This window comes from Pempheris klunzingeri, chromosome 1 (genome assembly GCF_042242105.1).
Source record: "Pempheris klunzingeri isolate RE-2024b chromosome 1, fPemKlu1.hap1, whole genome shotgun sequence".
NCBI classification, from domain to species: Eukaryota; Metazoa; Chordata; class Actinopteri; order Acropomatiformes; family Pempheridae; genus Pempheris; species Pempheris klunzingeri.
In genome coordinates, this window is record NC_092012.1 from 6097114 (window position 1) to 6121123 (window position 24010).

At 40.8% G+C, this 24010-nt stretch overlaps 1 protein-coding gene across 1 annotated transcript in view; it reads right to left on the reverse strand.

The window, feature by feature from the left end:
* Positions 1 to 24010, reverse strand: part of madd (MAP-kinase activating death domain) — a 48870-nt gene that overhangs the window by 20041 nt on the left and 4819 nt on the right. The window contains exons 2-20 of the mRNA XM_070854528.1: positions 22438 to 22647; positions 20913 to 21554; positions 17935 to 18238; positions 16599 to 16730; positions 16316 to 16429; positions 16086 to 16166; positions 13845 to 13901; positions 12845 to 13017; positions 12124 to 12359; positions 11853 to 12009; positions 11640 to 11743; positions 11361 to 11566; positions 10851 to 11104; positions 10457 to 10596; positions 9500 to 9601; positions 2199 to 2307; positions 1845 to 2031; positions 1136 to 1286; positions 584 to 787 (exon numbers count right to left, since the gene is read on the reverse strand). Of these exons, the coding sequence (XP_070710629.1) occupies positions 584 to 787; positions 1136 to 1286; positions 1845 to 2031; positions 2199 to 2307; positions 9500 to 9601; positions 10457 to 10596; positions 10851 to 11104; positions 11361 to 11566; positions 11640 to 11743; positions 11853 to 12009; positions 12124 to 12359; positions 12845 to 13017; positions 13845 to 13901; positions 16086 to 16166; positions 16316 to 16429; positions 16599 to 16730; positions 17935 to 18238; positions 20913 to 21554; positions 22438 to 22496 (3412 nt within the window). The 5' untranslated portion in view covers positions 22497 to 22647. The remainder of the gene's footprint in view (positions 1 to 583; positions 788 to 1135; positions 1287 to 1844; positions 2032 to 2198; positions 2308 to 9499; positions 9602 to 10456; positions 10597 to 10850; positions 11105 to 11360; positions 11567 to 11639; positions 11744 to 11852; positions 12010 to 12123; positions 12360 to 12844; positions 13018 to 13844; positions 13902 to 16085; positions 16167 to 16315; positions 16430 to 16598; positions 16731 to 17934; positions 18239 to 20912; positions 21555 to 22437; positions 22648 to 24010) is intronic.

Sequence of the window (24010 nt, forward strand, 5' to 3'; positions counted from 1 at the left end):
ACTATCGATGCGCATACCTCTGGTTTCCCTCGTCCACTACTGCAGATTTAGGTATTGGAAGACCAAAAGAAAGACATGCATTCAAGGCGCTAAGAGGCTGACAACAGAACTCCAGAGAGGAGGCAAACAGGGGCACAGATGTTTAAGGAAGGGGAGACAAACACACGCAGTCCAGCCTGGAAAACAGGGGAATATTCCAGACACTTTTCAAGGCTACTTCATATGAACAATGGGAATGTTTGAACCAGGGCCAAATTCTGACTTTAGATTTTCCATTTAGTTTGGAATTCATTACCAGACACAGAAACGTCATTAAAATATTTGGTACAAGGTCACAGAAGTAAATTTCTACGTTACTGACGTGTACTAGGGCCACTCCAGTGATTATCAGCAGCATTTGAGGTCAAAGTGTATGGAATATTATAACACCTGTAAGAATCTGTCTGGGACAAGTGAGGGGATCTTTCTTTGAGACGGCTGGAGCAGGGGTGGGAGGTTGGTATTAAGGTTGATGAGCTTGTAGGGGACAGGGTAGGGGGATTTCACAGTGCGCATGCAACCGAGGCTGGAGTGGTGTACACACCAATCGAGGCAATAAAGTTCTCCTCGTTCAGACTCCGGGTATCAAAATGGCGGGCTCCTTTGCCCGTTGTGTGGTGCGGCAGCTGCAGGTGTGGAACATTCAGAAGGCCCTGAGGTCTGGCGGTCTCCATACAACCAGAAGGACTCTCTTTACTTCCCGGGCTGCCAGCACTGTCTGTGGGGCTTCGCTTGCGTTTTTCTGGGTCTACCAAGTTACCAAAATTAAGGGGCCAGAGACAGTTCATCAAAATTACAGAAAAAGAAAATATGTGGAGTTTTAAAGTGGGAGAGGATTAGACAAAGAAGGAAAAACAGTGATGAAAACTAAACTTTACAGTCACAGTTATTGTTTTAGTGAGTCTAAGTCCAGCATGCAGCTTAAAGCTTAATATAAACACAATGCAAAGACATGGCAGTGTTAGTAGCACAGGCCCACTGCTGTTATGCTTCTCAGCACAAAAAGTCAAAACTTAGAAACAAATAAAGAACCTTTGTGTAAATCACACACCAGCTTTTAATGTTTGCATTACCAGTTTAAACAGGTGGGACATACCTTTGGTTTGATAATGTGTGCGTGCGATTTCCAATAAGCTGAAGACACTGGCCATCCCTCCAAGGCCTGCGTTAGTGTAAGAGTGCTCCAGACTGGAAACGGTGCACTTCAAGATGTCCAGCATGCCTTTGTACACCTTTCTGCTCACCTCCTAAAACCAGAACACAGTGAAAGGGTTTATAATGACATTTCCTTGAATTAAGTTTCAAATCAAAGTCACAGTGTACGTTCTTGCAGTGACTTCCCTTTATGTCCATTCAAATTAAACTGCAGGCAACTATTTTTATAACTGATTAATCTCTTTAGTTGTTTTTTTTCCAAAGGCAACCATTCACTCAGATGTAAGGATAGGATGATTTTCTTTGTCATATATGATGGTAAACTGAAAAACTTGAATTGTTAAGCTGACTATTTAATTTAAACCAGCCACTTGAATACATCACTTTGACATTTTTCACTATTTCCATGACAATTTTTAGACAAAAGTCATCAGACTAATCGACATAGGCAATAATTATAAGGTGCAGCCCTAATGTGATTAATTCAAACAAAACCACCTTGAGTGAAGAAAACATAATTTGCAAATTAGTGTGCTACCTCTAGAAATGAAAATGTGTAAAATGATTCACTATACTGGTCAAGTTGTCGTTAATGTTGGATTTCTTGGCACATCGGTTGAAAGTGGGGAGGGCAGAAACAAGTGTCTCACCACATCACGAATGATCTCCTGTCTGGCGTCTTCCTCGGACTGGATGGCTCTGTTCAGCTTACTCAGCACAAACACACGAAGCTGCTCGTTCTCCAACAGACGGCGCACCTTTTTCATGTTGAGCCAGCCGACTCCCTGACCATCCAGAACACTCTGCACCACCTCCTTCAAGAACTGCTGGTTCTCACTGAACCCAAGTAACACAGTTTCAGTCACATTCAACACATCTGATAACGTATAACATATATAACATGTATACCCAGACACATTTGGACCATGATAGAATTAAAATATATGTTATGGCAGTATGCGCATGTTGGAAAGCAGAAGTTGTACAGTTAAAGGATTCACTACCTTGTGTTGTTGACTCGACCTTGAGGAGACGGCGATTCTCTCTTAACTGTTGGACTGTGTTTGATCACTGAAGACTTCTGGTCCACAAGCGCTCGAGGTGCACGTGCACCTGGAAGAAGAACCAAAACAATGAGGTGTCTGAACGCCACAGAGCAGGATACCCAAAATAACAAAACTGCAAACTGCAAGGTCACTAAACAGAAGAGCACTCAGTAGAAGAGGAGTGGACACACACAAAGGCACTTGCTCACCAGGAACTGTAAACCAGGACAGGAAACAACTTTCAAACTACTACTTTTTTTTCAACTTTTTTTTTTAAAGCTAAGACATCAAATAGAAAAGAAAGCAGTTTGTGAAGAGGACAGACACACCTGGAGATTACTGAAGGTTATCTATTGCTGAACAGACAAATTACTGGAGCTGCTAGAGTCTATTATTGCAACGGGAGAGGTGAAGGACAAATCAAATAGGGACATGGTGCACACACACAGACAGACACACACACACACACATAGGAGTCCAAATGGTGCTCTTGGTGGTGGCATCACACATTAGCAGCATAGAGATGTGAGGTCAGACGGAGGATAGTGTGTGCAGCAACTACATCAGTGATATCATGCATGAAAGAAAATAAAGGGATGATAAGGGATGGAAAAGAAAATGAGCTACACTTCAGTGTCACAGGCTGACTCCTTTTAATACATTGTTGTAATGCTGCGGGATGCTCGATGACCGTGAGTGAGCCACTTGTCGGGGTTGGGTCAGTCATATTCCCATTATATTATAATTTGATCATTTAAGAAGCTCATAACATTTAGGCAAGTCTATTTATTTTCGCACTCAACTGACTCAAACGAATACACGAGACACTTGACCCAGACTTGATCCAGTTGACTCCAAACCACTGCAGCATTTAATGAAGCTGGTCGTTAATGAGTGTCTCATCTTGGCGGAGGCCTCCCCGTTTCTTATGCCTTCGACTTTTCACACTGCTGTTAATAATCTAAAATGTGTTGCACATTCTGGTGTCTCAGGGCAAAGTAAACTGCCCTGATTTGAAATTTCCATTCCATCTAAAGCTAAGCAGTCACTACACATTTATATCAGCCTTTCAGCACACAGAAACTCTAACCCTAATCCCATTGCACAGATGTGTATGTAAACACAGAACCACCAGTCGGTTTTGTCCATTTCCAATATTTGAACATGGCTGCGTCCTCAGCAATGGTGCCCAAAAGAGAAACAGGCAGTATAACATCCACTATGAACGGAAAGCAAATGGGCGTCTGCTCTGCAGTGAAGTTTAGTTTTATGTGAAACATATCACACATCACATAAAATACAGTTCCAGTAATCTCAAGATAAGCCAACTACAGTTTGTAATGGTGTGAAATCAAACTGTTGATATGCTCACACTACAAAACAGTTGACCAAAATCGAATTGTTCAACAGCCAGATTGCTGATCGTTAAAGTGATCCCCCTCAGACTGCATGCAAACAACAACTTAGATAGGAGAAATTTGGGGCGGGGGGGCAATTCTAGGCTAAAATTAAAGTATTTGCACCCAAACATCAATTTCACTTCCACTGCAATACAGTAAATCCTTGACAACACTCCAGTACAGTAATGCACAGCTCTTCCTGCCCTCCACTGTGACAAGTTCACTTAGTGAATATGCCCTGAGCAAGATACAAACCACAAATATAAAGACAAATCTAGGGGGCAAGTTGATGTCACAATTTCTCCATTTTGTTCGTTGCTGATTCTGTTTCTAAGGCATGAAAAGATGGGGGGGGGGGCATCCTCCTACAATGAAAGGACGGAGGAAAGCTTTTCTGATCTGACATCTGTCATTACAGGCTGCTTCATTGTCAGCTTTATGTGGCAGCGGGGATCCATTGTTTATTATTGTTGCTGGAGTGTCATGGGGACAAGAAATTAGGTTTTATTCCTGATACCAATACTTTGATTGCACAAGCAGAAATTTTACAGCAGCCTTCAGTTAGAAAACCAATAATGTATAGCTGTTTGGGTTTTGGGTGCCGTTTCTATCAATTTTGCTGCAATCGATTTCAGAGTAAATCATATAGAAAACCTGGAGCTCTTTATGAGTATGATAAACATCACTGCAGGAAGAGTGTGGAGACTGCTTATGGATTTCACCCAACACCAGATATAACTCAGGCAAACTGGAAATGTTGGCAGCAAACAGCAGCAGCTCCAGTGGAGTCTCTGGCTGGAGGCTTTCATCAATATTTTTGGCTGGACGGCCTGCAGGCCACACTCCAGCCTTCAACTGTAGCTTTTTACAGGGCCTAAAAGAGCCCAGAGGGTTATCAATGGACGATAATGATTTGTTGACCTGAGCAACTAGACAGAAATACTAGTGAAGCAAATATGAATCCCAAGTTGGAACCAGCAAAAGCTTAAATCTAACTGAAAACAAGTCAGCTTGCAAACGCTGTTAACTGAGCCATTCTGCGACACGAAGCCTGGCAAACCACCAGCACACAAAGATTCATCTTTGTATCAACATCAGTTCGATTTTGAGCCCAAATTGACTTGGCCAGAATGGAAATTATAATAATAAATCCAGTCGACAGACACTCAAATTAGTCCTTCACGGTCACAGCCATAAAGATAATTCACGATAATATACATACAAAATATCACAAATACAATTACATAATATAGTTTACAGTTATGGGATTTGTCTCTATATGTTATTTAGAGGATTTGACCATTGTATGTGCTATTCAGAAATGCCTGATCCTATTTTAAGGGTGTGTATGTATTTTCATAGTCCAGAACTGCCTCAGACATCAAATACCTGTTTGGTTGGTTCACCCATAGTTAAGGTTTTTTTCTGGACTAGTATTTCTGTTAATGGATGGATGGTTAATGGATCACCTCTGCACACGTTTAGCGGAGCATACTGACAAAACTAAACATTGTTTGGTTACCTTGATGGATAGGGAACAACTTACACTGAAATACAAAACTAATTGGACACCCGTACACAGACAGAAAAACCTGAAAGACCCTGCAAACTAAGAAAATTAACTGTTACAATGTAAACTGTAGGTAAGCCTTCTATCTAAGGCGCTAATTTCATGAAGTGATTTGACACTTAATGATAGGATTTTATGATTATAAGATATTATCGTGGCAGTGAGGCAGATAGCCACAAAAAAAACCAAAAAACTGGTGTGCAGCGATCCCAGACCAGAAGGCTAGTTTTTTTTGCATGATTGTTCATTCAGATGGGCTTTTGATACACGTAGCTACACAGAAACTGGTTTAGGATGGAAGATTTTGCATGTAACAATTTAGAAGGTATGACCATTTCCTCAGATTCAGATTGTGTTTTCTACACAAGGTTTTGTTTTCTGGGTGACCCATTTGCCTCTCTTCATTGTTGATTTTCATATTTACTTGCCGTTTTACCAGTCCTGCTTTTAGCCGTATCACTTACAGATGGCGTTTTATTAATTTCATTGATCAACTGATTGATTTTATTAACATCCTGTCTTTAAATTTAATGGCTAGACAGGTTCCTGAGCTTCACTAATGTGCTCTTGTGGCATTATGTCTTTCATTATGGTCTGCTGTGAGCTGTCTGGCCTGTGTGTCTTTTGCTATTGAGCATGGGCAACCAAACTAGCTTCCCCTCTGGGGATCAATAAAGTTATCTATCTATATAACAGAAAGATGAAGCAATGTACAACTACCTTGTGAAAATGACACCAGAGACAAAATTCACTTCCAGTGACAAACCCCACAGTATTAAAGTGAAGGAGCATTTCTTGTAGTATGTTACTAAAGCGAAAAGGCACTGGGAATTGGAAAAATGTGATCTATTTTAATTAAGAAAACTGTTTAATATATTCTGCTGTTCATTGCTTTTGATAAACTAATTGTTTCAGCATTAATGTAATTATACTAACAACTACCCAAAGCCTCTTGAGATAGTTCTGACAAACAGTGACAGCCTCAGTTGCGCCAACCTCACCTTCCATGATACACAGAAAAGAGTTTATGCCTTATCTATGAAGCCTAGAGAGCATTATCTAAATAACTATAATCAATCTTAACTTATCTCAACTTATCATCTAGCCAACCAATGTCATGCCTGGTAAGAGCGTGAATTTGATTCACTGATGATAAAAACGACTTTCAGCAGTTGGGTTCAACATTTGCATAATTTTACTGTAGTCTCTGCTCATTGTGTACGGCACAATAACAGCATGATTGGACCCAACCCCATTTGTATTCTGTGAGAGCATAAAAGACAAGAGAACAATGACAAACAATAGATGCTGGTAGATAAGCTCAGTCTCTTCTTGTGATTCTCCAACATCCTGTTCTGTGTCTTGTGCTTCATTTGCTTCCCTGTGGTTATTTTTTTTGCATTATGTATTGTTTCACTTTTTCTAGTGACTACTGATGTTACCTCTAATTTTATTTTTACTCATGAACTCGTTTGTGATAAGGCTGGTTCAATAAATAAAATGAAACATACTGTGGAGTGAAATTACAGTTAGTCTGAGGAAGGGGAACAGTCACTATGAATGGCAACATGGTAAGACGACAACAAACTCAATGCTCCACTGGATATTCGATGGCACACACAGTGACTGAGATGAGGATAGAGGGGGATGCTGGGAGATGTAGTTGACTGGCTTGGAGAAGCATGCAGCTCACTCGATAAAAAGGGCAGAACCCACCTTCTCCGCTCCCCGGGCCGGCCTCTGTAATTATCTCCATTAGAGAATTTAGCCCAAATACTGCACACAAAACCCAGAATTAGTGCCGGGAAAAGGTGGACAGAGAGAGGGACACCGGCCCAGACACAACCAGTCTGAACATCAACCCATAACACAACAGACATGCACACTCAACATGGCGCCAAAACAAAGAAAATAAACAAAAGCAGAAGAGACAAGGGTATATAGAAGAGAAAAAGACAATATGTACTGATGATGGTATCAGTCCTGAAAGTGTTCGATAAGATGACTAATGCCATGTGCTCAACATTCAACAATTACAGTAGCAAGTAAGAGCTGCGGATAGCTCATACTTTGTTGTATATACACCGGTGAATAATGATGAACAGTCCAGTTCAACAATGAAAATGTAAATCTAGAGATGGATGGAATTGTTTCTTTACAATCTGGGCATGACGTAAGGCAGAAATTTTGTTTTGAGCAAAAAAAACACATTCCATAAAAAAAAAAAATCATGAGACAGTAAAATATGTCATCAGAAAACCTGTGATCGTCAAAGTTTCATTACTGTTTTTGTTTAAATAGTGAGTGACCTCAAAAAGGGAAGGAAACGCTCAATAATGGAAGCCACCAAACAAGCAAGCAAGGCAAAACACAAGAGTCAGGGGGCAGGTGGGAAGTAAATTCCTTTCACTGGGGACAGATCTTTTTGTGAACGGCATTCAAAGACATAAATGTAACTACATTAAAATGTGGATTAGGTCAATGCAGGTAAAAGGGACTACGCATCCTTCTTAGTAGTAAGGATGTGCAGATGCCACACCAAAAAATAGTCTGTAGCCACAGACGAAATCGTTTGAAATCTATAAATGTGTGCATCATAGTGCATCAAATAGACTCCCACCAGTCACACAGATCAGAATGGCAAAGGAACAGAAGGGAAGGCAGGGAATTACATGAATGACATTAAAGGTGTATCTTCTATCTTAGTCCTATGCTGAGAAACAGGGTGTAAGATAGGTATAGGTCACTTCAAGGGTAAATAAATGCCTAGTCAGGGGGCTAAAACAAACTATCACACCAGACATAACATACCCGGGCTGTCAGGGGAATCTGAACAACAAAGACAGAACACATCATAATCAAAGGAACAGAACATTTTCCATGGCAGCTATTCCACGTGGAGTGGAGCTATTGAGTTAGATTACCATGCTACACCTGTTTTTTCTCTCAGTGAAAATCCAACCTAAACAGAATTCATATTAACCAGTTTAATAACTTGATCCTCAAGAGCAATTTTAGCCCAAATAATTTCCGAAAAGTATGACAGATTTGTCTGTACTGTGCACAATTTAGCTTCTCCCCTGTTAATAACGGTTAAGCCTTGAAAAATTGCTGAATATAAGCATCAGTTGCGATTGGATTAATTTGGTTTTGTTTAGATTTGTATTTATGTGTAACTGCAGTTAATCTTATATCAACATCTGAGTCTTTATGCCCATGAACCCATATATCAGTGGTTGGTTTGGATTGCTCCCTCTTGTTTGCTTGGCCTTGCCACATTTATGAGCTTCCAAATGATACCTAGCACACACATTTGTATCAATGCAAATATGCTTAATCTGAACACACTATACTTAATCAGCACATGGTGCGGTAAAAAGTTGGTTCAGTAGCAGTATAAAAGGTATAAAGTTGATTTAAAGTTGGTTAAAAAACATCGAGGTAAATTAATATATAGAAAAACTACATACAAGAGTTGCTCATGTCCACAAATGAAGAGCAAACTTTGCCAGACCGTGGCAACGACAACTGTGAAGTCTGTTTATGAGTGGATTTTCCTGTTACTCTTGAGAGAAAAACTTTGTTGATATATCCTCAATATTCTCCTTTAAAATAGTGCCATATCAGTTTGGCAATCCAGTGGGAAGAAAGTCAGGCTTTAAAAACAACTCTACAAACCTGCTTGCTCCATTTCATCCTCAATATCAAAATTAAAATATTCTTTTACCCAAATAAATAATTTAGAAAAATAAATTAAAACAAAAGGACAGAGAAGGACAGACAACACATGAATTAAATAAGAATATAAGTAAAAGGAATACTGAATTAATACACTACGCTTTTAGACAAGTGGACATTGTTGTAGTGGTTTTTAGTGGGGAAGCGGTTAGGACATGTTAATTATGAGAATTTTAGTATTTAGTATATCAAATGAGAGCATTCAAACTATAGTATGTAATCTAAATTAGTATGATAAAACAGCATTTAAAAAATCTAATAAGGATGTATGACTGCAAACATGCTGAAAAAATATATAGATGAGTGGGTCTGAAAAACAAAAATGTTGACAATAATGGCTCTAAAACTGTTTTATTGGCTTGTATCCTTTAACTTTGTCAACTCTCCCTGCGGTACCTGCATGTCCTAAATAAAACATTTTACAATAGTGTTGCTAATTACCACTGAAACCACGCTGAACAACTGAGAAAGACACTCAGGTCACAGAAACACCAATGTCATGAGGAACTAGAACAGATGTAAGAGCGGTCAGGTCAGCTGTGTTGTCCTACCTTTGAGACTGGGGAAAGGCGTTGCTTTGTCCCTCGCTGCCTTGTTGGGAAGAGCAAGATTGGACAGACTGAAACTGGTGCCGTGGTTCTTGTAAAGATTGCCTGTAGTGGGTGATAATAATATAAATCAGAAAGGAATAGGAATAAAATCTGATCAAAAACAACCACCTCACATTTGTACGCCTCTGTCAAGCAGTCAAGTTCCAGTTTGCGTCCAAGCTAATCGAACCAGGTCATCCTTGAGTTGGAGTGGACATTCGCTCAAGATGTTCCTTAGATATCACATCCAGAATAATGGGACAGACAGACAGGCAACACGAAGACATAATGCCTGCCATAACTGAGTATTGTTTGACCACTTGGGGCAGTGGGAGGAAGCTCTGTATGCAATACTAACAGATCACCCTGTAAGCTAATGAAGCTCACAGTTGCCCTTTTAGACATCAAGAACAACATTACCATTCATTTGGAGTCTCGTTTCTAGTCGCCTGATCAACTGAAGTGCAACATTTAATCTCCTTGTAGCGGTCTTTGATTTCCATTAACTTCTGAAGGTGCTAAAGCTGCAAAATACTCCACTATATTCACCAGCTAGATGCTAACTTTAATCCATTTAATCTCTTGTTATTATAAAAACAGATTACAACTGCTTTAAAAGAATTAACACTAAATCTATTTTATACAACTATAACTGTAATATATTTTTCATCACATTTTTCCCAGTCTGTAGCATTCATTGCAATGGCAGTTCTTTGTTTCACATAAAATCAAGTAATACTCTCCTCTAGACAAAATAATTTATGAGTGGGAGTGCTCAAGATTAAACTGGGTGTTAACTAAAGTACTTTTGGTTTTGGTGCTCCATTTCATCATCACCTACATAAATCAGCCCACTTTCCATGTTTTACAACCTGGTGCTGGCTGAAAAGAAACCAAATTAAGTTGAAATACTCTTACTAGCAAAGGACATGAGTCCTCCAAATCCATCATTGCTGCTGTTGGAGATGGTGGAGTTTGGTGAGCTGTTGCGGGAGTCTCCCTCCCCATCAGACTCTCCTGGGAGCCTCAGGCTACTGGGACGTAAAGGACGCTGAAGCCTAAAAAAACAACAACCAGAAGACATGACAGACATGACGCAGACACAGGGACACATGCCTTACATAATGTATGGAAACTCTCAAATATTCACACCATATCACACCATGACACCACCAAAGATTCAAGACCACCATGAATGGAGGGATTAATCGGACATGCTGGGTTTTGACAGAGAACATTGCATGGTTTGGTCAGAGAGCCCATTTGAATGATGATAATGCATTCATTCAAGTGATGAACAAGTTTAACACACTTGTTGCCATTGAGGTTCTGGTTGAATCGAGGGGTGTATGACTCCACTTGCTCCTCTGCATCAGGGTCATCCTCTGAGGGGAAGCCATACTGAGGCTCGAAGTATGGGTTGTCATACTCTTGCTTTTTGTTGGCAGAGTCCACCAGGCCAGCATCAGCTGTAGGTCTGAGGAATGGCTGACTGCCCAAAGCGGGGACAGGGTTCTGTAAAGCGGCACTTGCTGATGCTTCCATTTCAGGTGCTTCTCCCTGCTCCTGGAAAAATAAGCACACAGGTTAATGGGAACTGTGAATATGTCTCCTTGTGTAAAAACTGTTCACATTTCTTTCATTCAAATACAGATTAGGATCACTTCCACATTTCTCTAGTTTGTCCACATTCATTCTTCTGATGGATAATAATAATAAAATATATATTTAACAATAAATAAATACATAAATATTAAGCGCTGTACAAATACAGTTTCTGAAAGTGAATTTCAGGTGTACACTGATTGGAATGACCACACACATGGTTGGCTCCCTGGATGACTGTGCTGGGACTTGAGCTTGCAGTTGTGCTGGAGCTTGAGCGAAGAGGTTGTCCATCAGAGGGTTCAGCAGGTCCGTCCCCACTGAGTGGACCCTCCGAGCCATGACCTTCCCTGAAGTCCTCGAAGTCTTGAAACTGGACCTCACTGGCGTCTCCCAGTGCAGCATGGGTAGGCGGGTCCAAGCCTGAGACACCAGTGTAAAATATTAGATGGAAGGAAATGGTCAATGTGTACCTCGTAATGAATCCAGAACTTACTTGGTGTGTCTCCCTGGATGTCACCTTGGATCATTTCACTCACGAGGTCTCCAAGTGAGGAATAGGAAGAGCTGGAGTCATCGTATGCCTCACTGTCACTGCCACTGCAACAAATAAATTGTATGGCCAAACTGAAAGTACCTACAGCAAATAATAAAATAAACCAAGATTAAATTGGATTGTTATGCTGAAATGGGTTTTCTTTAGTCTTACCTGTCTGTGGGGTCTGACTCGTTGCCCTCATCCTCCAAGGGACCAGCCATAGCTTCAACCAGTTGGGAGCTTCCGTCGTACACTCGGTAGACCACTGGCTGCAGCTGGTGAGCATACCACTTGGGCTTGTCTCCAATTAAGGAGGGGTCGAACACATCTGAAACGGGTGTGTGCAGAGTATAACAGCTGTAACTCTCAACCTACTTTAACGCATATTCTGTAGCGCACGCGGAACGATAGGCAGACTATTATAATCTTAAAAGTGCCTTACTGTTGTGTATCCTCTGAAAGGCGAGGTTGGTGGGATTGAGAGCCCATTCTCCATAGAACTCCACTGCCTGGGTGTGAGAAAGCTTATCTGCAAAGCTAGAGCGCCGTGGCCGAGATGCAAGAAAAGAAGATGACTGAAAAGCCACCACGGGCCGGGGGAAGAGGCGCAAGGTGCGAGTGTGCATCTGGAAACCCTGGAGAACGTTTGGGGAGTTGAAGAACCGTACCATTGCCACCCTGTAAAAGATAAAGTGCGTTTAGCTTAATTTTTGATCTGTAAAACAAACAAACATGCGTAATATAATTAGGACTGCATGATATCTAGGTGGCCAAAATATTATTAGCACATAAAAATAAAAAATATGTATTTGTTATTGTTCCGATAACATAGGGCATTGCTGCAGGCATGGAACATTATTAAAACCTATTCTATTTATTTCAGGGGTGGTTAAGTATACTCTAAATATTGGTGTTGTATTAAAAAAGTATTCTTGACGATCTAAAAACACATTTATTATCCTCTTCAAATTTATAACATTAATATTTTCAGTTATCATTTCAGTATCGGCCACAACAAATAGGTCTGTTATCCTTATATGCTGTGAAATTCCATATCGATGCATCTCTAAATATAATTCTTCTGTCCTGTTTTCCCCCTCTTCAGAGTTCCTCCTACAGACAGAGAGAAACATGGAACAATGAAAGAGACACTCATAGCTTGCCTGGTGGCTACATCCACAGAATCAACGTCATTGCCGTAAATCAGGGGGTTGAACTCCGTGGAGGATGGCGAAGCTTTATCGCGCCCGGGTGGGAGCAGCGGCATCTCCTGACCTTCCTGGAACTTCTCCAGGTTCAGAATGGGTTGGGTGTTCAGACTCATACTGGCCAAAGCCTGGGACAGGTGACAGTGACACCAATTATAAAAGCGTAGCAGTGGATCTAAAGACAAGAGCACAGCGCTGTGATGGACTACTCCCACAATTGGCATCAACATTTAGTTAATTTCCACACTTAAATGGGACGTTATGAAAATGTTTGCCCCTCTATAGAGGGAAATCAATTAGGTCCAACTGACTGACTACTAGAATTTGGAACTTGGTGAATTTATGAGATAATCCAATAAAATCTTATCTGAATGGCAACCCCTCATACTACCAAGCATCTCTGCTGCTCAGTAGTATGTATAAGTGAGGTTGGAGATGATAAAATTTAGGGCCCCTTGAGAATATTTTCACAATTATACTTTACTGTTGTTATATTCAACAGCCAAGGATGAGTTTTGTGCATGTTGATGCCTGTGGTGGGTGTGTCACTTTGGAGAGGAGGGGCACAAGGGAAGTAAGTCACTATGCATGGTTTGCTTTGAGGGAACTGCTGCAGACTCAAGAGTCAATGTTTAGCTTAGCACAATGGAACATTTAGTTGCTGGGTCTGGATGAGTGTTAACTTTGTCAAAGTGATCAGCTTCATCATATCTTGTTCTGGTTACGAGAACACTCGCTGATGCCAAGATAGATGCACGCACATTCAATCATGCTCAAGCCAGAGCTAAGCAGTGTTATCAAAAAACTGGTCCGCAACATTCTGAGACACTGTTATGCATATTATTCAGGTCTTGTAGAGTAGGAGGACAGGTTGTAGTGACAAGCAAAAATAATGTGAGAGAGAAGATATCCGTGCAGGGGCATTACACATTCCACAGGAGGAGAAATGAGTAACCTTATTTTCAGAGGAGAAGATCTGCTTTTGGGTGATCACGGTCAACCTAACCAGACACTAGGAAGGGGATAAGAGAGATGCGAGGAGAATCACATGAAGGCCTGGGATGATAACTTAGTGGTGGACACTGGAACAGCATATGACGGAAGGGTCACAACCCTTTGCCTCTCTTTTCTTTGTCTCCTTTCAACAGCACTCCACAATTTGTCTGTTTTTACTGACAGCAAATAAGCATATTTTTATGCAACCCAAATGTGACACAAAAAATATTTTGATTTGTTTGTGCAATGAAAGATGTCTTGCCGTGCCATTGTTTCCATTTCCAATTCAACAATTTACCGAAGAAAGGAGATGAGAAAAGATACATTTGTGTTTGTTTTGTAAAGGTGATGGGATGGCCAGAAGAGTGAAATGGAAGAGGGAGAAGTTTTGAGAAAGATCAAGAGAGAAAGAGAAGTTTTTTTAATGCTTTACATGAAAGACAGTGAGAAACACAGACAAAGCAATAATGTGACCAATAACCAGACTTACAGGATCCAGCCACTAAAACACACATGAGGGTCATCCATGGTGACCAACTGGGACAAGCCAGTGGTTACAATGGAGAAGCGATGATAGATACAAAACAGCAGATCTTTTCAGAAACATAGATAAAATACTTGCACAATAAAACATATGTAGTAAAATAAAAGCCTAAAGTGTATCTCTAATTATGTAACAAAACAAAAAAATAACCACCATTTTTGTAAAAAAAATAAATAAATTAGTCCCTCGCTAGGACCAATTTATTTTAACTAGCCAGTGTTAAGTGCAAGTATTTTCAGTGACTCTCACATCAGCAGCATTCTGCTTTGGCATCAGTCTTCAGATATCAGTTAAACCATCTTCAGTGGCGTTTTCTCCGTTCACAGATATCAATATTGTGTGCTTGTTTCCAAATACACAACTGCTAAACTGAGGCTTTGCACACTCTTACACACCAGCCTCTCAGTCACACAGGGAGAGAGCTGCTGTTCACACACGGCTAACGAACCGGCTCTGATTCAAGGCATAATAAACAAAATAAGTGTATGCAGAAATTTAAATCTACAAACTATTTTTTGAATTAGTTCTAAAAAACGTGAGCTAAAGTTTGACAGGAAAATATAATGAACATTCTGTGTAGTAATATTAAATGAGATAATTAATAAAAACACAGATAGAACAGCTTCAGTGAATGTGTTGACGTCATAGCTTGTGAAGCTTTGAGCATAACAGCCTGAGAAAAAAAATCTGCAATTCTTTTTTTTTTTTTAAGTGATGTTCAACTTTGGCGATGTCCATGTGTCAATTTAAGGAAAGATTAAAAAGTGAATGTTAGGTCATTTTAGTACGTTTGTCTCGTTTTATAGTGAAAAATGTGGGGGAAAGAACTTCAATAATTGTTGCCGTTACGATGGATAAGAAACATTTGGAACATTTGTTCCTGTAGACATGCAAATAAGAGTTTCATTGGATAAATAAGAGTTTAAATTGAGAACTTAAAGTAGCTGTGATTAAGCTCCTACTCGTTTTGCAGAGATTTCAGAATTGCTGTGCAAAGGATGGATGGCAATCTTATTGACTAACAACAGCCAAAGATGGCTCAAAGTTATGTCATGGCTAACTTTACTTGGCCAATAAGCACACTAAGTAATTATACCATTAGTTCCTATATTTGCTTAGATGTGAAGGGACTGTGTGATGGGTTATTAGTGTTGTGGAACTAGGAAAAAATGAGGTGTTTCCATGAATCAGAACCAGATTCTGAATCGGGTTAGAAGGGCAAGTTAGTTACTACCAGCATTACTAAAGGTTATGCTTAGGCAGCAGGGTCCTATGATTTGATTTTACCTCCAAGAGCTAGAGCATGCAAAGAAAACAGAAAAAAAACACAAAAGAAAAACATTTGTTTATGTTAGTGCACTACAAAATCCATTTCAAATGCGCTCACACTCATCTACAATACATACTAACTCTGTTGAAGAAGGAAGCCCTTACTCTTCACACTGCTGAAAGAGAAGTTTTAACATTTATACAGGAGTGCAATCAGCAGTTTTGGGAACAAAGGTCGGCTCCAGAGCAGTACCTGGGTTCCAGAAATTTCTCTGCAAAATGCTCATATGTGCCAGTAGTCCCAGTAGTTTTGGGCTGCTGCCACAGTGCAGCAGAATCGGAAGAAGTTACATAATTTAGAGGGATCAGACAAATCACATGCTGTACCTGTTTCAGATGTTTCTTAAGCTCGCCTGCTTCAGGCTCTGGAAGAGGGGGTAGAATCTCTGCATTGCTGGGGACTACAACCTGTAGACAGAATAAAAACAATACCTTCTAAATTTAGATGGGAAAGAAATTAATCTAATAGATAAATTAGACTTCATCTGTCAGCTTAATCTTGACATCATGAAAACAGACAAAACAAGATCCTAAGGCGGAGGCCAATGTTAGCTGACCTTGCTGCTGTCAAGGTCCACAAGCCACACGTCGTCTGGCATTTTGAAATCAGATTTGTAGAGGAAGAAGCTGGCTGGTACACCTATGATGTACGGAGTGGGGGCAAGAAGGAGCTTGGGACACAGACACACACACACACACACACACACACACACACACACACACAGTCAGTTTCAACTTGATGTTGCCACAACAGACAGTATTTGCAATAAAAAACTGAACATAGAGATTTTTAAAAACACAAAGGAATCATCTGATTACTTGAAATGTGTTCAGTTTTACCTGTTCAGCAGAGGCCATGCATGTTGGCAGTAAGGGGATGACGGGGAACATGTACTCCAGAGGGTAGATCATGGCCACAAAGGCCATGACGCTCATAGACAAAGCATTGTAATCTCTCGATTGAAGAATGACCTGAGGGGGGGAAAAAAAAAGAAATGCACAACATACATGGGTTTTATGTGGGTTTTACCTTTATATGGTCATATTTAGACACATTTTGTGACAAATCATCTTCTTGCTCTGGTGCTCACAGATCAAATAATTATTTGATAAAACATATTTTCTTTTGTTGTCCATAATTTAAAAAGGTGTGAACATCTCAATTTAGCCTTGGATTCTTCAGAGCGATAATAAAGAGTGAGCTCTTGTGAAAAATTCATTTGGCAGCACAAAGTCCTTGAAAGGAAGTTGCTCTGAAAGCTTTCAGACAGCACTTAGTTCAGCATGACTGAATTTAATGATGCATTTAATTCATCCTCAAATAACCAAAATGGATGACAACAAGATGGTTGAGAATTATTTACGTGTGGTGTGGGGGCTGCAAACAACACTAAAGCGAACTAATGACCAACCATTGTGGAAGACGTTTCAATCAATCTAAATTTAAAGCTGAATGTGTGCACAGACGTCTGGGAAAACGAAAAACCTTTTTGGGTGGCAGAACATCTATTTAGGTAGGTGGCTTGAATAAATTGTATATTAGAGAAACACAAAGTGATAAAAAAAAAAAAGATGAGAAATTATCCAGCTTTTATCCTGTAATGTGGTCTTTCAGCAGGGTGAGTGAAGCCGTGTAGCTTAGCTATGGTTTAGGACAGTTTCAAATGAGCCTGTGTATCAATGACACTGTAAACCAAGAGCACAACAGAACACTACACCCGCACCGGCCAAACAAGGATTTATATTACATCCCTACTAATGCTTCTAGTGTTAAAGATAGGAGAGACAGAGATGAAGTGTCTTTCCTCACAGGCATATGATGTACGCAGTCAGTTTATACCCATCATGCTTTGTACACACTGCAGTAAAATGGCTTCAGCGAGCCTACATCTAACAGAAAATGTCTGATGAAGGTCATTTGGCACATTTCTCAGGAAGTCTTTGAAAAAAGTTCTTTGTCAAGGTGGGGACACACTGCTTCACTCCAGAGGAAACCACTGACCAATCATAACATATTAAATACAGCTTTGTCAGTTGGGTTTATAGTGAAATCCAAAGGATGATTTTGTTTGCAAACGAAGACAACCACACACCTATCCTGGTCTTACAAATTAAGAAGAGAAGGGCCCAAGTGATGGTTGATAAGAGACAGATTGCATCCTGAACCTGTCCTTACCTTGTGCTCTAGCAGGACACAGCTGAGGACCTGAAGACAGGCATCCACACCCAGCAGCTCCAAGGGCAGGTGCAGGGGGAAGTCGACCATGGAGAAGCGAGAGTTGTCAGGCAGGGCAAAGGTGAGTGATCGTTTGAGCTCATGGGGCAGGACCTCCACATCCACACGCCTCTGACCCGCCACTGGTACCGGGGAGCGCAGCAACCGGTACACCCAGGATTCAATCTCCCGCAGGTCGGCCAGTAGCTGGCTGCCTTTCTCTTCCACCGACAGCGCCCCAGTGAACACACGCCACATGGTGTCCCTGAGAAGGACATGAACAGTATATTCAGAAATCACTGTATACATGAGTATATCCCACTTTAGTTTTTATTATCAATTCTTCCTCTATAAGTCCTTAAAAAAAGTGAAAAAACAAGCGAATGTGTTATCTCCAAATTGCTAATTTTCCCCCCCATTTTTAGGCAATTTGAAGACATCATGTTGTTTCTGACCGCAGGTCCAAAATATTAAATCTTCAATGATATAAAACAGAGAGAAGCAATAGATCCTCAAACCTGAGAAGCTGGATTCAATCAATATCTGGTAGTTTTGCTTATTAAAATATAAACGTATGTTTAATGTGTAACAATGCAAACAGTGACTCTTATCAGCACTGATCAGAAATGTTTCTCACACATGCAAAACATGTTAAGATTAACAATTAACATGTATTGATTCCAGTCTACAGTAATTTTAGGGTTGACAATAGATTAAGCTAAATAATTTACTCGTTTTATTGCTGTAAACAACTACCACGGGGCTTCAGCAAACACCTACTGCTAATATGATGAGCAAATGAGATGGCGCAAATGAGATTGAAAGCACAGGAGAGGCTCTTAGGCAATTGACAAAACATTGATGCGATAACCCTCCACTCTACACACACATGGTGCCATTAAACCCTTTCTAGAGTGTATGCTGAGTGTGTGTATGTAGCGAGGAGGGAGATAAATCATTAGTGCTTGGGAGCCCTCCCACCAACTGCAGCTGCTACCCAAAGGCAGCCAGAGACCTCAATCTGTCAGAGCCGCCATAGCACAAAGCGCTCGCAGCCATTATGCAATGGCTCCCTTCCTTCTCTGTCATTACCACACCACATTTCAACCAACCATGTCAGGAAAAAAAAAAAAGATTCTCAGGTCTGTTCAGCCTTTGGCTTTATTGGCCTGTTCCAGGTTTGCAGCATTTTAGCAGAGAAAAATATGTCAAGGTATGAGATTAACTGTGCGTTAGACATTCCCACAATCCCCTTGAAGTGATGAGGGGAAAAGCTGCACTGGTTCCACGGCTATAAATAGATAACAGCAGAGAAAACGTGTGCACTTTGGGTGACCAACAATCACACTGGGCCTGAGCCAGTGTGAAGTGACAGCCTAATTAACACTTTGTCAGTCCTAAATTGCAATCTATGGTGTCACCCATGGCAACAGAATAACCAAAGAGGCCAGTAAACACTACCACATTACAGCATTTTCTGCAGCTTAGATAAAATATTAATTAATCACTTCTGGTGGCTCATTGACAAATTTGACTAGTATATACAGTGGATATACCATGCAGCCCCTTCTCACTTTCCCGCACGGTTTTTATTTCTTAGTTTATCAATCAATCGCTAAATCTTTATTTTATATAGCACCAATTCATAACAAAAGCTTATCTCGAGACACTTTTCATACAGAGCAGGTCAAAACCAAACTCTTTAATTAAGAAAGACCCAACAAATCAACAATTCAAAATTAAGGATTCAAGAATCCCCACATAAGCAAAGCACAAGGTGCCTTGTCCCCTTTAACAGGAAGAAACCTCAAGCTGAATCCAGCTGACAGGTGGGCAGCTTCCTGTTGGGACGCTTATAATTTCACAGAATTTTCACAGAACAGGTGCACAACTACAAAAGCACCTCAAGTATCATAAAAAATGTGCGAATCCAACTCAATTCTTAATCCCACCATTTTCGCCATTTGATTTCAAACTGCCTAACATTTATTATTACTCTTAAAAACTGTTTCAACTTAACAGATAGCACTGAATAAAATAATATTTGCTGTAATATTAATCAGTCAAAACAAAGCCCTTTAAATGCACTGTGTGGATATTTTGGTTACTTTTATTTATCATCAGGGTGGAGTGTGAAAGCATAAAGCGCACTGAGAAAACATGACACGAGCTGCAGATGGCCTGCAAAACTGCATGGAGCCACAGACAAAGGCTCTTGTGTTAACTCTGCAACACAAACATACACATAACAGGTGGACGATGAGAGAAGGAGATGGGGGTGAGAGAAAGAACACAGTAGGCATTGCAGAAAACATCAGCAAGAACGCTGAAGTAAAAAATGGATTAAATGCAACCGTGTCAACCATGGGTTTGTGTTGTTAATAACTTCCATGTAATGTCATGTTAGATGATGAAGACAGGTTATAAATTTTCTTTGGATAAAGAGAATTGTGGTACTCATTCTTTTTATAGAATGTATACGTGTGCATGAACAGATTGAGTATTGGCCAAGGGAAAATAGAGACTGAGAAGTTAATTACATTTTACAGTACAAATATCGACAAAAGTCGAGGACTAAAAATTGAATGTGTGAAAGTAAATGTCAACAGTTCATTAAAGTCAAAGGTTTTAACCACTTGGTAATATACATGTAAAACCTTAATGGCAATCTGAGAGCCACTGTGATCAAAGTTGACAGTTGGCCTATGGGTGACACAGCAAAAAGGTCATGCAGTGTCAGAAGCAGTAAGTGTTCATCATATGGGACGCACGAATATTCACAGCAATCAACCACCTTCAAACCCAATTAGCCACGTCTAAAATCGTATGTGTGTGTTTTAATGTGCACCAGGGTGAAGAAAACAAAAATCACAATAAGTTATATGTAAGCAATAAAGAAGCACTGCATGTAAACATGAAGCTGCAATCTTTAGCCTCACCTCTGGGTGGCGCGGGGGAGCCCAGCTCGTTGAGTTAGCCTCTGACTGCAGCAGTCTACCAGCCTCTTGAGAATATATAAGCATTCCCTAAAGGTGGAGAAGAAGGGGTAGTGGCTGAGTATGCACAGCGAGGTCAGCGTGCTGTTGCGGTTCCTGGCTGCCATCTTGGCAGCGCTTCGTCTGTGCTGTGGGGATTTGCTGGCATTTGTCTCGACACCTGGCTGTCCGCTCTCTTCTCCTGAGGCAGACGGATGTCCTGGCTCAGCACTGTTGGGTGGCGATAATGTGGAGGGTGGGCCTCCGCCGCTGCCGTCAGACCCTTCACTAGCAGTCTCCGATGCCTGCGCTGCTGTCTCTGTGTGGCCGCTCTTGTCCCCACGGCTACGGTGATGTCCTCGTTGGAAAGAACGGTAGAAGTTGACGCAGATTCCATAGCGGGTGATACCTGAGTCCTTGTCGGTCAGCATGAAAACAAACGAGGAGTCGTCACGCAGGCTAACCCTGCGCTGGCGTATGCTCAGGCAGCCCTCTGGCTGGCAGAAAAACACCACGTCTGGTGGGAGCGGGAAATCATGGTGATCTTCCAGCGGGTAGCGGCGGAGGAGCTGAGGTGTCTGGGCCACGCTGTCACTACTTGGTTGCCTGGCGGGGGGGGGGGGGGGGGAACGAAAAAAAAATTTTTGGACAAACGTTTTTAAAGCAGAAACGTATGCTGTAGAGCGGCACCCACCATTGGTTCCATGACGTTCTGCCATTATGTATGAATACTTTAGAATTTAAAGGAGTCATTAGTGTCAAAAGAGGTATTTCATGAAAGTGGAATCATAATCTTTGGTCACTTGACTGTGCAACCTAAAGGTTAGCCACATCCCAACAGTAGTTCAGTGGTTACAGTAGCAAATCTGGATCCGACTTGAATCTGATTGGGGAAGTAAACTAGTAACACCAATCTTTTCCCACAACAACTCTGAAACTGTCCCAAACCATCACACATAATACCTAAATTTTCCAGTAGTAATTCTTTGTTGCCACCTCTAAAAACAGTGGCAGATTGGATAGTTCTCTAATTTCACTGTGTGCATGTGAATCACCCTTTCCCCCTGTGGCTGCTGTGCTTGAGACAATGTGCTACTATGCTTCATTATGCATGCTACATCATGTGGGAGTGTACATGTTGTGATTGTGAGTGATGACGTTGCCCTGTGCTGTATATTTGTTCTGCGAAACTATCCTGCATTTTTCTGCTGTAGCCTCTGCAATAACACCCCCTTAAAGAAGCAACACGTGGTGTCATTGAGATTATTGAGTTTTTGCAATTCCTGGAACAGTACAATGGTTGCTCTGACAGGGCCAAAATAGCTTGTCAAGAAAACATATTGTTGTAAAAAAGTAAAGAGCAGACCCCTCCAAGACTTGACTAAAGATATTTATATTGCTAAACTATGTGCCTCCTCCTTTAAGCCTAAGTTAATTAAAAAAGTTCTTTAAACCAAAACAACTCCTTGTAGTCAGAGTCAGGTCTTACCTTGCTCCAACCACCACCAAGTAGTCGAGAAGACGTGGGCACATTTTCTTTTTCTCCATCCTGGATTGACCACGTCCCGTACGTCACGGCATCCAAGATCTATGTTCCCTCTAGAGTCGCTGGTGCCTTCCCATCAAGGAAAAGTTCAGGTGTGAAGATGGAACACGGTTACTTGATGATCATCGTGATGGTTAAAAGAACAAGTCAAACCTGTGACACAAGATAGAGATAGGGGAAAAAAATGAATTCCGCAGTCCACTTCCATTCATGCGTTTCTATACCCACAATGAAATACACACTGGAGTGCAAACCAACAAGGAAATAATGCGGATGGGTTAGCACTACCGCTGCCCAACACCAGCCAGCCACATGATTTTTCAGAGCTGCAAAATTGGGCTAAATATGGTATCATTATTTATATTGTTTGGCTTTTTTTTTAAAGTCAGAGACCATAAAGAAGCTGTGTGCACTATTATCATACTCCAGTCTGCAGTTGTCTCCTCTTCCCCTGTACCCATTGCAGCTTAACAATTAACAGATAATCCATCAAAGAAGCTTTTTTATTCATTTTATTTATCCATTTATATATATTTTATATTTATTACAAGCAATTATTGTTCACTAAAGTTGCAAAAATCTAGTTGCATTGCATTCTGATTTATTGGGGCTATTGTGAGTGAAGAAACTGCAAATCTTTTCCACTTCTAAAACTCATTTCCTCTTTATTTTCTCCAGTTTAACATTTGTGAAATTTTTGACTCTGGAGGGAAAAAAAGCCCTTGGACATGACAGAGATGGTTAATTTTCTAAGATGGTTTCTTGCTATCAAGCACCATTGTAGCTCTGCAGAAAATGGTACTGCAATGTCACATCCACAATGTACTTTGCAAGAAATGAAAGATGTTAACAATGTGGTCGTGATAATGTTCAAAATTCCCATTTTACAGTGTGATCATCCCAGTCTGACAGGGTACATGGCAGACAATAAAACAAAGCTGGATGAGCACAAAGGATGTCAGACATGACAAGCTTAAATTAGCATCTGCATTGTACAACAGTAAATCATGAAAAGGTAATACAATCATCTCTCTAACATGAGCTGACTCAAAAATGCATGGTATGTTCCTGTAAAACTTTAATGGTGTTGTAAGTGTTTTAGAGTTGATTTTTCTGTTGTTTTTGTAACAGGATAAAGACTCTGCAGCAGACGCTTGCTGATATAATAAGCAGCTTAGGGGCCTTGGTGGAATAAGCACCCTTCATAGCTTGTACTATGGCCCTTACAGCCCTGTGACTGGCAGGTAAGGCAGCAAACTCAACCAGCACCTCTACAAATGGCTTTCATATACGTCTGTCAACTACTGTTAACACCATCTTTACATCTCCAACGATAAAAATGCCATCAGAAGAACATAACGAGCATTTTCATGAGGAGGAACCGCTTGTGGCTGCAGTGCAGACTACAGAACGAGGAGAACTTGGTGTCTCCGTCTCTTCCACGACAGATTTCTCCCGGCACGATTGTTAAATGTTGTTACAAAATGGCGGCTCTACAAAGAAGCCCTTGCTGTTT